Source organism: Sorex araneus, chromosome X (assembly GCF_027595985.1).
Source record: "Sorex araneus isolate mSorAra2 chromosome X, mSorAra2.pri, whole genome shotgun sequence".
NCBI lineage: Eukaryota > Metazoa > Chordata > Mammalia > Eulipotyphla > Soricidae > Sorex > Sorex araneus.
Window position 1 is genome coordinate 265,748,333 of NC_073313.1, and position 14,863 is coordinate 265,763,195.

At 56.4% G+C, this 14,863-nt stretch overlaps 1 protein-coding gene across 4 annotated transcripts in view; it reads right to left on the reverse strand.

The window, feature by feature from the left end:
* Positions 1 to 14,249, reverse strand: part of USP40 (ubiquitin specific peptidase 40) — a 52,843-nt gene extending 38,594 nt beyond the window's left edge. Inside the window, exons 1-7 of one of the 4 annotated variants that reach the window (XM_055122788.1) lie at positions 14,175 to 14,249; positions 12,924 to 13,141; positions 9,964 to 10,031; positions 8,443 to 8,556; positions 5,272 to 5,436; positions 2,533 to 2,679; positions 553 to 696 (exon numbers count right to left, since the gene is read on the reverse strand). In XM_055122788.1, coding sequence (XP_054978763.1) covers positions 553 to 696; positions 2,533 to 2,679; positions 5,272 to 5,436; positions 8,443 to 8,556; positions 9,964 to 10,031; positions 12,924 to 13,122 — 837 coding nt within the window. In that variant the 5' untranslated portion in view covers positions 13,123 to 13,141; positions 14,175 to 14,249. Of the gene's footprint in view, positions 1 to 552; positions 697 to 2,532; positions 2,680 to 5,271; positions 5,437 to 8,442; positions 8,557 to 9,963; positions 10,032 to 12,923; positions 13,589 to 14,174 lie in introns of those variants that run through there. The other 3 variants (XR_008627395.1, XM_055122787.1, XM_055122789.1) reach the window with 3 other exon arrangements.
* Between the last annotated feature and the right edge of the window lie 614 nt (positions 14,250 to 14,863).

A 14,863-nucleotide genomic window follows, 5' to 3' on the forward strand; every position in this document is an offset into this window, starting at 1 on the left:
TACTACATCCGTCCTGACTATGCCACACACCGGGTTAGAGTGATTATGTCACCGTCTTCCCAGTGGTGCTGTCTTTAAAGCATCAGATATGTGATGTCTTTAAGCATCACATATTTGGCCTTGTAAAGTCTCAACTGCCAATTCACTTCCAGACGTGCCATTCGTTACTGCACCTACGCACCAAGACACGTATTAAAGGCAATTTTCCTAATGGGAGAGTATTTCTAATTTTGCTCTGAAGCTTTCACTTCAAAGATGTTTCAGGGGGAAACATCTAATAACAAACAAAACAAAACAAAAAAAGAGGCGGCAACTCGAGCAGACGATGATAAAGAACTCCGTGAGTCTCGGCCAAGGGAGAGCCCCGTCCGCTGCCCGCCGCCCCAAGGACACATGGCCTTTCAGCACAGTGTGAGGACATTTGTGTGTCGCCGCCAGGAGCAGGTATGGGGACACTGCTGCGGCCTAGTGTCCTGACCAGGAGCAGCGCCGAGGCCGGCGCGAAGGCACCCGCTCCGAGCCCAAAAGAATTTCCAGCGAGGCCGTTCGAACCTGTTCACAAAAGGGCTTGAGGTTGATCCGGAGGGGGAAGGTGTGACAGCTGGTCTCCTTGTAGCGCTCGCACTTGACAAAGTCAAAACTGAACCGTAGCAAGGAAACCGTCAGGAAGGGCGGCAGCTTGCGTAACCTGGCCGACTGTGGAGAGAAGGGAAAAAGGGCATCTTTTCACCGCCGAGTTACAGGGAAGAATCCAGGGCTCTCGCTGTGGTTCTCCGACACCCTGAGCATCCCCGGGGGCTCAGCACTGTCACTCATGCCCAAGCCGGGACCCTGCTGTTCCTGCTGGGCCACCAGGACCACAGCCGGCAGTGTACGGTGGCCGTGTGGCTCGACGTCGGGCCCCTCTGCGTCCTCTCCCGGGCCCCAGGACCCCGCTGGAGGTCTCGGCGCTGACACCCGGGGAGCAGGCTGGGGGCCTCACTCCTTGTCTTCTGAACCTATTTCCGGTCCAACTCCGGCCGCTCAGAGCCGTGACCTTCCTCCTTTGTTCCCTAACCCCGATCCCCTGGCCCCAGGAACCAGGGACTTGTGCAGTGACACTGAGTCAGGAAGTGCCGAGTGCCCCCAGAGGTGGCCCCAAAATAAAAACAAAAGCCACCGATTTCTCCGACTCCTCTGCCCTAACGGCATCCCGGCCCCACACACAGTTAGCCACGAGCAGCGAGCACCCTTTCCTGCTGCTGTCCCGGGTCACACCCACCGGTGCTCAGGGCTCACTCCTGGCGGGATCCACCGCCTGGTTACCTAAATCAGCCTCGTGCGGCCCCAGGGGCAGGGATGCGGCTCCGCCCTGCTGGCGTGCAGGGCCCTCCCTCCCTCTGCAGGGGCCGAGTCCTCAGTGCCCGGGCCGCTGGCGATGGTGCTCGGCGCAGAGGGACGCCGCCACGTGCCCGGGAGACACTCAGCACACCCCCACCCTGCGCGACGGCTGTGCCTTCACAAACACGGCCTTCGTCTCGGTCCTCAGCAGGGGCAGGGCCGTGCTGAACGGGACACAGGCCCGCCAAGACTACAGGAGGGAGGTGCTGGCCCTGCACGCGCACCCCACTCCGCCAGGAGTGACCCATCCCCAGACCCCCCCCCCAAATAAAAACAAAAAGGGGCACTGGGGGCCAGCAGATACCCCATGCAGGGCCACTTCTGGCACCACAATGTCCCCAGGCATGGGTGGGTACAGCCCGGGGGGCCCCGGACCCCAGTGCTGCAGGCCCCCAGCTGGCTAAGAATTGCCCAGGACCACCCCTGAAATAAAGAAAAATTTGCAAAAAGGCTCCTCGGCGGGGTGTGAAGCAACAGGGTGAGGAGCTGACAGGCGTCCAGAGGCAAGGCCGCGGGGACTGTGGGGACTGGTGTGCAGAGCTGCGTCCAGCGGGGGTGGGCCGGGGACACTGGGACCCTAAGGATGGCAGTGGCGGGCGGCAAAGCCTCCGGGGGTGCTGGGAGCACTGTGTGCAGGAAGCCCCCTGCGCAGGACTACTCGGACACGGAGGACAAATGAGGGAGTGGCCGAGGACTCGGGGAGGGGGGGGTCTCTGCAGGGGCCAGAGCCACAGGAGAGGGGTGGAGGCGCTTGCTTGCCCTGCTTCCCGCCACGCCCGGTTCAAATACCTGCACCACAAAAGGCCCCTCCAGAGCACAGAGCCCCAGCCCTGCGCGTGGCTGGGTGCCGCCTCCCTCGCCCGCCCAGGCTCTCTGCCGTAAACAACCTGCTGATAACTATGAACTAGGCGAACATCTGTCGCCAGCCGCATTTAATTATTTTCCCGGCTGGGGGCTCAGGGATCAGGAGTGCTCAGCGAGGGAGCCAGGGGCTGAACCTGGGCCGGTGGTGTGCAAGGCAAGCGCCCTCCCAGCTGTGATGGCGCCAGCCCCCAGCCTTCGGGCTGAGTACGAAGCACAGGGACGCTCCCTGGCAAGCCGCCCTCCCACGACAGACCCCGACAGACTCTCCGGCACGAGGCACTTCCCTACCTTGGCCGCGCTGACCAGCCTGTCACAGGCGCCACAGTGGTACAGGTTGTCGTGCTCGAAGACCTCCTCTTCCACATACATGTTCCAGAGCGCCTCTTCCAGGCTGGAGACGTTCTTGACCGCCACTGTCAGGTCTAAGAAGTCCTCCTGAAACAGAGCAGCAAACACGGGCTGAAAAGCCGCTCCGCAGAGGCTCACCGACACAGCAGCCACTCGTGCCGCTACTGCAGTCGTCAGCGACATACCTCCCGGAACTGGGGTACCTGGAAGTTACAGGCCTCCGCGTCAGATGCTGAAACTCCCAACACCAAACACTCTTCTCTAAACCCATCAACGTTTGTGCTTTGAAAGAAGTATACCAAGGACAAGTTTATGAGGGTACTGGGGATAAAATTTAAAAACACTGGGGCTGGAGCAATAGCACAGCGGGTAGGGTGTTTGCCTTGCACGTGGCTGACCCGGGTTTGATTCCCAGCATCCCATATGGCCCCCTGAGCACCGCCAGGAATAATTCCTGAGTTCAGAGCCAGGAGTGACCCCTGTGCATCGCCGGGTGTGACCCAAAAAGCAAAAAACAAAAAACCTTTAAAAACACTTTTCACCAGAAGAACCACGGGAAACACATCTGGACCGAGGCGTGCAGAGCAGGTGGACTGGGGCTCGACTAGACAGAGAGGGCAGGGCTGAACCCTGATGTAACTGCCTGCTCCTCGCCAGGCAATACGTAGTAAAAGGTATTTCCATGGAAACTAAGGAGTATAGCGCTTGCCAGAATAAATATTTTTTTAAAGGACAATTGCTTAACAATAATATCATCTACTTTATTAAATCTGTAGGGGAAGCGGAGATTATTACATGTACACGAACAAATTACCAATTTCTAATTTCTACTTCAATTAAATGGGTAACCTGTGCCATGAGATAGAACTAAACGGGGCAGTAAATAGGATCATTAGTAGCTTTACACATATATAATATTTTTCATCTTAAATTTATTTTTGCCAATTTTATAAGCATACAGTGTATTCTGCTTAATGAATTCATACGTAATAGCTAAACCTAAGCACACATCTATAAATGAACCCTTCTAAGGGGATTAATCAAGTAAATCAAGTAAAGCTAGTACCTCATTACAAATGTTTGTCTATTTAAATATTCCTGAGCAATCTATTTCCTTAATTAGCTTTATACTATTCCAATCACTAAACATGACATTGACTTCCCTCACAACCCTCTGCTTAGAAACATCCCTGTTGGGGCCGGAGCGATAGCATAGCGGGTAGGGCGTTTGCCTTGCACGCGGCCGACCCGGGTTTGATCCCCGGCATCCCATATGGTCCCCCAAGCACTGCCAGGAGTATTTCCTGAGTGCAAAGCCAGGAGTAACCCCTAAGCATCGCCAGGTGTGACCCAAAAAGCAAAAAAAAAAAAAAAAAAAAAGAAAAAGAAACATCCCTGTAATCTATTTTCTTTTTCTTTTTTTTTTCTTTTTTGGTCACACCTGGTGATGCTCAGGCCTGACACCTGGCTCTGTACTCAGGAATCACTCCTGGTAGTGCTCGGATAACTATATGGGATGCTGGGAATCGAACCTGGGTTGGCCGCATGCAAGGCAAACACCCTACCTGCTGTGCTATCACTCCAGCCCCTATTTTTTCTATATTTTTGGCTATTAAAGTAATGGTTTACTTCAGGTTTCTTTATATTCTCTTCCAGTTGATTTGACAAGACAGTAAACTTATTAGAATGAAAGCACCCATCAGTACAAGACACTGAAATATTTATACCAGCTACAGATACATCTTATCTCATTAATTTAACAGGGTCATTTTGTAAAGTAGTTTAGGACTAGTAATCCAATAAATGATTACTTCTACTCTTAAAAGAACATCTATTGGGGCTACAGTGATAGCACTATGGGGAGGGCGTTTGCCTTGCACGCGGCCGACCCGGGTTCAATTCCCAGCATTCCGTATGGTCCCCTGAGCACTGCCAGGAGTAATCCTGTATATTGCCGGGTGTGACACACACACACACACACACACACACACACACACACACACACACACACACACAACAACAAAAAAAAAAGAACATCAGTTTCAGTCACATTAGATAACACTGAAGTTCTAAAGTTGTTTCTAAAGTTGCCAGGTTTTTATGTTCTTTTAAAAAGTTTTAACATTTTTTTTTTTTTTTTTTTGCTTTTTGGGTCACACCTGGCGATGCATAGGGGTTACTCCTGGCTCTGCACTCAGGAATTACCCCTGGCCGTGCTCAGGGGACCATATGGGATGCTGGGATTTGAACCCGGGTCGGCTGCGTGTAAGGCAAACGCCCTACCCGCTGTGCTATCTCTCCAGCCCAAAGTTTTAACATTTTAATTTAATTTATTTTGGAGCATTACAAAGCTGCCTGCAATCTATTTCCGAAAAGAGTTTAGTTAAGTTTGTGGGTGCTGGGGTCCACATCCAGCGGTGCTCGGGCTTCCTGCTGGCTCTGAGCCCGGGGTCACTCCTGGCGGTGCTCAGGGGACCGTACGCGGGGCCGCAGACCGTACTGGGGCTGGCCGGGAGCAAGGGAAGCGCCTTGCGCCCTGTTCAATCCCTGCTCGGCTTGAGAGACGGGCTTCTATTTGAGAGGAGACATGTGAACTACAAGCGGCTGCCTGAGCCTGGCTAGCACACAGGGAACGCTCCCTAGCGTCACTGCGTCCCGGAAACGCGCTCGCACGCTCACCTGCCTCTCGCTGACGTTCTGGCACTCCTTACAGACGACCTGGTTCATGACGGTCCCGTGATACAGACGGTTGATGAGGTCGTGGCCAGAGGTCCCCACCAGCGACGTCTCCAGCGCGCTGAAGAGGATCCGGTTCAGCTCCTGCACGTCGTGCTGCCTCAGCTCCTGGGGACAAGCCGCACCTGTCACCTGTCACCTGTCACGTGGGCGCCGGGCTCGTCCCTCAGACCTCACAAGCGCAGCCCGTCAGAAAGCGCCGGACAGGCGAGTCCCAGCCCGGCAGCAGGATGAGTGACCCTCAGCGCCCGCGGCACTGGGCACTCGGGGGCAGCGGGTGGGACACTCGTGCCCGGAGGAACACGGGCAGCAGGGAAGCGGCCAGGCGCGGGGCAGCTCCTCCGAGCTGGCAGGGGCGAGGAGAGCCCGCCGCGGGGGCCAGCGGCCGGAGCTGAGTCTGCCGCATCTGCTCAGGTGCTGCTCGGCCACCAAGCCCCAGCAGCTGAAACACACCATCACCGCAGTGGGCGGTGTGCGCCCCGGACTACGGCGCAGACAGGCCCCCGCAGCCAAGAAGGCGCAGGAGGGCAGAGCCCGGGGCGGTGGCGGGAGTGGGGCGGGAGGGCGGACGGGAGCATCTCGGCAAGCCCGTCAGGCCGGGGGCAGAGAAACGTGCCCTGCGGCGGGGTCGGGGCGACTCTTGACCAGGAAGGCGGAGGCACAGTGGAAGGCGCAGCGGAAGAGGGCGGGACGGAGGCTGCGCGGAAGGTGGCTGCGGGGTGCAGGTGGAGGTAAGGGGCACGGCCGATGCTGGTGCCCACCCAGATCGTGAAGCTGAGTCCTTCGACACTGCCCTGCAAGCAGGAAGCAGGGCCAGGGCCCCACTTTGCACCACGTGGGCGAGCCTAAGCCTGCGAGTCCGACTGATCATGGAAAAGGCCAAACTGACCCTCTGTGGCCCCCCGTTCCCGCGGCGCAAAGCAGCAGCTTCCCCCCTCACCTATCTCAGCCCGGCTAACCTTCGGAGGGAAACACCTGCCTGTTTGTCACAGACCCCAGGGGGGAGGAGGTGGGGACCTAGGGAGCCCAGGGCTAGACCATCTTTTCTCCCCAGGGCATTGTAACTGACCATGTTTTCCTTCCTGGATACTGTAACTGTTTGCCTCATAACTAGGGCAAAACAATGTGCACTTTGATACATGCTCATCCTGTACCTCCTTGCCGTGTTTTGGTTCTTCCCCCTCTGCTGAACTTCACTGGCCGTGTTTCCATTAAGACAGCCAGTAAAAGGAGGCGAGATCGCTGCTGGTCACAAGAGCTGGGCGAGTCCTGTGATCCTCCGTGAAAAATAATTTTTCTCGCATTCCTTTTATTTGCAGCCCCTCAGACCGCCTAATCGAAGGCTCGTACAATGAGGGATCGATGGCCTGGAGAGAGGTGTGGGACTCGTGATCTTTTCCTTGAACATACCAGACCTCGGAGGAACAGCTTCCTCCGGGATCACAGGCTTGGATGGAAAAGGAACCGCGCAGACGCTTCCCGGCTGTTTCTGAACAAAACGTTTTGCTGCTTGGCGAAGGTGCCACAGAGACCCTGCCCGCCTCTGCCGGTCAGTCCCGGAGGGCAAGCTGCAGGCGGCCACCGGGACGTGAAGAAGGCTGGCATGGCTCTGAGATACATAAACCCGCATCTCAGTGGACGCTGCACTAAGCCAAGGACAAGGCTGAGAGCCTAGAGTGTCTGATGCGGAGGAGACGCCGGTGTGTGCGACAAGACGGAAGGATCTTGCAAACACTATCCTGGGGGCCGAGAGGGGGCCTGCCTGGCGGCACTCGGGCCCAGGGGTCACTCTCAGCAACATGCAGCCAAGCTGGCCAGGGGTCCACGACAGGCCCGAGGACAGGGGTGGCAGGAGCACTGGGACTGACCGCTCCATCAGCACGGGCCCTCTGGGGCCATACTCGGTGCTGCTGGGCTGGGGGCCCCGCAGCCCCGCACTGTATCTCCGGCCCCCGGACACTGTCCTCCCTGACAGAGCAGGTTCCCAAGGACCCCACAGCTGTGAGATTCCGTTCCTGAGAAACAGCCAGAAAAGCAAGGGCCGCATCAGGAGGCAGACTCGGGCAGGAGGGAAGGGGAGCGGCTGCGGGGAGCCGGGGGGCCAGGGGCGGGGCGGGGGGAGGATGTCGTCTCACGGACCACAAGGACAGCGGGACAACCGAGTGAAGGCACTGAGAACGCTGAGTGCCCCCGCCCACGGTGGATCTTGAGAAACGTTGAGTCTCTGTCAATAAACAGGTTATTTCTATTATTTATTTACTTATTGCTTGGATGTGGGGTGCTCAGGGCTTACTCCTGGCTCCATGCTCCTGAGGCACTCCTGGTAGGGTTCGGGGAACCATCTGGGGTGCCAGGGATTGGACCCGGCTTGGCCAGTGCAAGGCAAGTGCCCTCCCTGCCGTGGCATCTCTCTGTGTAAGTTCTAACACAGAGAGCAAGAAGAAAACGGGGGATGCGCTCGAGCGCCCGCCTCAAGCCAAAACCCACTGCCGGGGGCCGCGCCCCGGTGCCATGGGACACAGGGCCGAGGTTCCCTGCCGAGGCTAGAGACCAGCCCTGGGGTCAGGTTCCTGACCTCCCCGCGCGTGCCCCCGTCTGTCTCTCGAGAACAGAGCTGCCCCATGGACACGTGCAGGCCGGGCTGCCTTCGGTTCCCAACAGCTGCCGGCTCACACCCGGGCAGGAAGCTCCTTCGCTAGCTGCTGCCAGAGCTTGCCCATCCGCACACGGCCCCTCCCCGCCCCCCCATGCCCAGGTCCCAGGAAAAACGGGAAGCGGACAAGGAGGACACAGGCAGAACACGAGGAGAGTGGGAGGCTGGCAGGCCGGGGATGCGCGCGAAGATGTCAGCGAGGAGGGGGCTGCCGTGTGGCCCCCGCAGGTGCCCCCACAGGCCCGCTTCAAACACAGCACAGCACGCGGGCGCAAAGACGACAGACACGCCAGCGGACACTCCTCCACCCGCGAGTCTTAGAGCCCGAGTTTCCTGCGGGGCCCGTGGCCGCACACACGGCCTGGCTGCGATTCTTCACGGGGAGCCCACGCCGAAGCAGGCGCCTGGGCCCCCACGGAGCGGAGGCCACTCCCTCCCTCCCCGACAGGCCGCCCTCCTACCTCGCTGCCGGTCCAGCCGAAGCTGTCGGTGAGGTCCTCGGTGGACGCCGCCTCCTGGTCCAGGAGCAGCAGCTGCGCGAACAGCCTCTGCAGCTGCAGCGGGATGACTCGGACCTGCAGGCGAGGCAGACGCCGCTGGCTGAGGCCCGGCCGCTCCCCCACCCCCCGCAGGAGGCGCACCCCTGCCCGCTCGGGCCTTGCCGAAAGGCTGGATTTTTTTAAAAAAAACAGGATTTCACCAAATTCAAGAATTAAAAAACAAAACAAAACAAAACAAAACATCCTAATCCAACCCCAAGTTGCAACTCTCTGGGCTTTCCTACCCTGCGTGGCCCGATCAGTAGGACGACCCGTCTTGGGAGCAGGGCGTGGCGGGCTGGGTCTCCAGCCAGTCACTCTCGGGCACAGAGGGTCGTTCTGAGGAACTTAGAGGTCACAGATCTATCGCTCTGGACGTCTGGGGCCCAGAGGTTGCCTGCATCTCACCTCACCCTCACCGCAGGCCCTTGAGCCTCAGGGCGGGGGCGCGGGGGTTGCAGACAGGATTAAAATAGCTCAAATGAGAACAAGGCTTTTGGAGCTTGTCTGGCATCTACATGTTTGTTGGTTTTTATTCTATGACTCGTGATTTTAAAAAATCAAAAGCCTGAGGCTGGAGTGATAGCACAGCGGGGAGGGCATTTGCCTTCCACATGGCTGACCACGGTTTGATTCCCAGCATCCCATAGGGTCCCCTGAGCACCGCCGGGAGTAATTGAGTGCAGAGTGGAGTAACCCCTGTGCATCGCTGGGTGTGACCCAAAAGGAAAAAAAAAATCTAAAGCCGGCCCTTCGCCCCTCTGCAGTGCGAGAAGCCGGGGTCGAGGGGGAAGGGCAGGCTGAGCCAGGGTCCAGCTCTTCTGAGGGATACTCAGGCACCAGGGGGCGGGTCTGATTAGAGTGGAAGTGACAGTAACCCAGGTACTTACTCAATTTATTTCTAGAATAGAAAATGGAAGAAGACTGGTCTCTCGTCTGCTACAGATGAACACATGAAGTGGAATTTTTTTTTTTTGGGGGGAGGGGAGCAAGGCCAGTTCAAAGCATTTGCAAATGAAGCTCTGGGCAGCAGGGCCCGCGAGGCCTCAGCTGCATTAGACCCAGGAGGGAATTCTCTGAGCACCCAACCGTGCTCAAGGCCGACTCCTGGCTCAGAGCTTACGCTCACTCCTGGCAAGGTTCAGGGGGGCCACCGGGAGCGCTGCAAGTCCACTCAGGTCAGCCGTGTGCAAGGCAGACATCCCACCCGCCGGACCCCTGCTCTGGGGCCAGGGAAAGGAAGTCTTTCTTAGAAGCGTTCATTACAGGCAAGACAGTGTCAGGCCACCGTCTGAAAATAAAGACCAGACTTGGGAAATTAATGAAATCACTGGTTTCTATAGGGAACTTCATACTGGCTCTGAAAATCATTTCCTTAAATTCTCAAAAAGCGAAACTAATAAACGCAAGTCCCACGCCCTTGTCAAGAAGGAATTCTGATACCTTTGCATCAGGCTTATCCTTATCTTCTAAAGAACCAAGTTCTTCCGGACCGAGAGAAAATAAAGCTTCTATAAAAAAAAAAAATGGAGATGAGAGATGAATGTTATTTCACTTCAGAAAACTGTTTCCGAGTCAACACAAAGAAAAAGTAAAACCGGCAACAGAGTGAGAGAGATGCTCGTGGCGGGCCTGAGCGCCTGGCCGGGAACCCGCATGGCAGGGCTGCTCCGGGAGCATCTCGCCCGGGGGCAGAGTACGACAAGCCCCCAAGTCTCTGCTGGCATCCGAGGGCCGGGGCAGGGGATACCAGGGGAGAGAATGTGGCCCCCGTCACGGGACGTGTCCAAGCCCTTCCCACCTCCGGTCTGAGAATGTCTCCTCGGGCGCGAGTGTCTGATGGGAGAGTCGCTGCCCAGACAGACGGTGATGGCCTCTGCCCGTGTCCAGCGTTTCCGAGTTAACCAGCATCTACTCCCACCTCCTTCAAGGGCCTCGCGGAATCGTCTGGAACGTCTAACTCCCCAGGAAAACCCTAGACTCCAGGGAGGTGGGGAGGGGACGGCATCGCCCCCTAAAGCCTGCCCCAGGGATGAGTGTGAAGAAATGTCCCTCTCCTTCTGAATTCCAGCAGGAAAGGGGGGGGGGAGGAGAAACACAGCCTGGGGAGAGAGGGTACACGGCGCGCGAGGCCCGGGGCAGTCTCGGCCAGGCCTCTCACCCACACTGGACCCAGGGTCCCATGGAACACGGTCTAGCCTCACTCTTTACAAAAATTCTAGAAAGATCCAGAATTTTCCCACCTAGTTCTCTGCCAAGTGCTATCTCCCAGGGCAGACCATGTGCAGGGGTGAGAGGTGGGGAGGGTAATCAGCACTGAGAAGAGTCTGCCACCTACAACAGTCCAAACACTGCCTTATAACTGTAAGTTCATCTCACGGTTGTACCCCACTATATTTTTGCCTCCCCCAAAAAAAAGGGGCGGGGGCTAAGAAATCTGTGACAATGATGTGGTAAATAAGGCATTCTTGCTCAACAGAATGCTACAAGGCCTGCCCCCTCCACCTCCCTTCCTCAGTTTCTTTTTCTGTTCTGGGGCTATATCCCGGGGCTAACTCCTGGCTCTGCATGCAGGAATTGTCCTGGCAGGCTCAGGGCCATCTGGGGGATCTTATGGGATGCCGGGATTGAACCTGGGTCAGCCACATGCAAGATAAACGCCCCCCCCCACCCCCCCACCTGATGTACTATCGCTCTGCCCCTCCTCAGTCTATTTTAGAAGCTATTTTCTACTTCAAACTGCCCGAAACTTCAACTATTAAAACCTGGTCAAGCTTCAAGCCCTCTAGAAATACACATCTTAATGCTGAAATTGTCTAACTGTGGAATCATGAACTGCAAACAGGAAGATTTTTTTTTTTTTTTTGGTTGTTGTTTTGGTTTTGGGGCTACACCCGGCTGTGCTCAGGGCTTACTCCTGGTTCTGTGCTCAGGGATCACTCCTGGCGGGGCTCAAGGGGCCATACGCTGTGTCTATGGGGATGGAGCCAGGCAGGCCGTGGGCAAGGCAAGCCCCTTACCCACTATCCTGGCTCTCTGGCCCCCAGGGAGAGCTTTCTGTGGAGAGAGGAAATCAAAACAAAGAGGAACTACAATTTAAAATGGCCGGGAATAATGGCACTCACTGAACTCTCCTGAGGTAGGAAGTTTTCCCAAGCTTGGAAACCAAGAGCAAAAGCCATGAAGGGTTGCGAAACTGGTGGGGCGGGGGGTGAGATCTTGGACCCAGCTGGCCCGTCCACAGACCGGGGTGCCATGGGGAGAACGGAACTGCGGAACCAGAGGCCTTCCGTGCCAAGGGAAGGCCAAGGCATGCTCACGCTGAGGTCAAAGCAGAGACCTTCGTCTTCCCTGCAGAGCTGGGACCAGGACAGATAGATACAGTGACCAGGACGTGGGACTGGGGGCAGATACGCTTCCAGAAGGTTCTTCTACGTCCATGCAGGGGAGCTTCAGAAATGGGGCTAATTAAGTGGGGCGCTGTGCCTTGTAACATAGTCCTGTACGGGGCTGGAGCAACAGCACAGTGGGGAGGGCGTTTGCCGACTCGGGTTCAATCCCCAGCACCCCATATGATCCCCTGAGCACCGCCAGGAGTAATTCCTGAGTGCAGAGAGAGAGTAACACCTGTGCGTTGCCGGGTGTGACCCAAAAAAGCAAAAAAAAAAAACAAAAAACAAAAAACAAAAAACAAAAACCAAACAACCATAGTTCTTTACCTAATAACTTGGTAAGACTCAGGCGGTCAGATTTTTCTAGATTTCCTAACAGCAGAGAAATAATTCTGAGCTATGGGATCATGAGACATCCCACCAGTGAGGCCCTCACCGCTTTGGGTAAAAAAACCACTTTGGCTTAGATGTTCATCATTTTGGAGAAAAGTGAAAACCTCAAAACACAAATGGTGTGAACAACACCGAAGGCCGGACTCCCGGCTCAGCTTCTTCCATTTCAAACCAGAAGCAAAAAGCATCTAACTGTTTGGTTGTTACTACGCATTCCTGTGACGACACAGAATATGTTTTATTTTATTATTTTCTTTTTTTGCTTTTCGGGTCACACCCAGCGATGCTTAGGGGTCACTCCTGGCTCTGCACTCAGGAATTACTCCTGGCAGTGCTTGGAGGACCCTATGGGATGCCGGGGATCGAACCTGGATTGGCCGCGTGCAAGGCAAACGCCCTCCCCGCTGTGCTATCGCTCCGGCCCCAACACAGAATATATTTTAGGTCACTGAAACTTCCCATTTCTCTGGACAGAGAATTCCCAGTCCGTCCTGCATCACCAAGAGCCAACAGGCCAGAGGACTCCCGCTCAGGTACCTGCCACCTGCGCGTCCCCAGCCGCTGACGTGTCGGGATTGGGGAGAGTCTTAGGAGCCAGGGCCCGGGGACACAGCATACCTCTGAATTCAGGTGTGAAGTGAAGAGTCTGGAGAAGGGAATTGAGGTAGCAGGTTCCACCCTGATTTCTGATTCCACTTAAATTGGTGGATTCTCTAGGGGCAGGAGGCTCCAGAGCTCGGGTCTGTGACTTCTTCCCCTTTGCATACTGATTATCTGACACACTGGAAAAATCCTCTTCAAACAGGTCCCCAAACATTGTGACACTAAAGACTCCCCTTAAAAGAACGACATGATACATATCAATGTTTCGATCTTTAGAATACACTCCCCCCAGCTCTGACTTTGACACTTGCAAGTACCATGGTCAGTCCTTGCTAGACAAGTAGAGTCACTTGGGCCGACAGGCGCTGAGACCCAGCCGGCTGCCAGTTACTTACCCTCTGCTCGCAAGCCTGATACTAGATAATACTAGGTGACATCTATCACGTAGGGACACTGAAACAATCAAATGCCTTTCTTTCCGGGGAGAGGGGGTTTCGGATCACACCTAGCGATGCTCAGGACTTACTCCTAGCTCTGTGCTCTGGGATCACTCCTGGTGGGAATCAGGGTTACCAAATAGGGCCGTGGGAATCCAGCCCCGATATGCCGCTTATCAATCTGGCCCCAAATGACTTTTTAAAATTTTTTTTCTTTCTTTCTTTTTTTTTTTTTAAAGGCATTGTTGCAGTGCACAGGGTTTAGCTGGCAATAAGGTGCAGCTGTTTTCTAGAAGGCACACTGGCATCCCCCGGGGGGCTAATGGGGTGGGGGGAGGCCAGCCCGGATGCTGAGAGCTGATAAGGCGGGGTGGGGTGGGGTGGGGGGGAAGCCCAAGCCCCGGTGAAATCTCAGCTTTTCACACCGCCGGCGCCAGATTCTACACTTCAGAGCCTCAAACGGGGCCGGGAGACCGCAGGGACCGCAGGGCCCGGGTCCTGCCTCGGAGGGTCGGGGGCGGGGGGGGGGGGAGGGAGGCGCGCCGGGCGCTGGGCGGGGGGCCCGCACCGACGGCGGGGCCCGGGCGGGGGGCGTCGGGCCTCGCCGGGGCGCGCGGGGCGCACGCGGGGGAGCAGGTCCCGCGGCGACGGCCGCCCCGAGGCAGCGACCACCCGGCCCGGGTCCCGGGCGGGGGTCCCCGGGATGCGCGTCCGCGGCCGGCCCGGGCTCAGCTCCCCGGGGCGCCGCGCCCCCCGACCGCGCCCTCCTCCAACCGCGTCCCCCGCCCCACGGCCCCCCCCGGACTCCGCGGCCGCCGACCCCACTTACTGCCTAAAGCCCCGAACCCCGCCCCGGCCCCAACTCGGCGCGAACGAACGCGCCCCAACTGGGCGCCGCCATGCTCGCGAGGACTACGCCTCCCAGGGCGCCACGCGCGCCGCGCGGCCTCACGGGAAATGTAGTCCTGCGGGGGAACGGCGTCTGATGGGAAATGTAGTCTTGGGGGAACTTTGGTCTGTCATGGCTGCATTCCGATTCACAGTAGATACTTTTTTTTTTAATTTTATGAAACTACTTTATAAAATTAAAAAAAAAAACCTGCCAAAACCAGTGGCAATGATGGGTCTCATTCCCCTGACCCTGAAAGAGCTTCCGATGCGGCACCACTGGAAAGGACGAGTAAAGAGAGGCTTCTAAAATCTCAGGGCTAGGACAAATGGAGACGTTATTGAGACCGCTCGAGAAATTCCACGATCAACGGGATGATGATGATGATGATGGGGATGGGTTCACAATATTCGATTGCATTTAATATTCAAACATCAATTGCACCGCCATTAAACCTTCCCACCACAGTTTTTCGGGTGTTTCCATCCCGAACCCCAATCCCTGCCCCAAAACAGAACTAAAATAATATAATATTTCCCTCTAAGGTTGATTGCCTCCTACTTTGGACCCCATCAAATGCGGTGCGGTACTCTTGGACTATGGGTAGGGTGTGTCCTATGAAGTGTTGT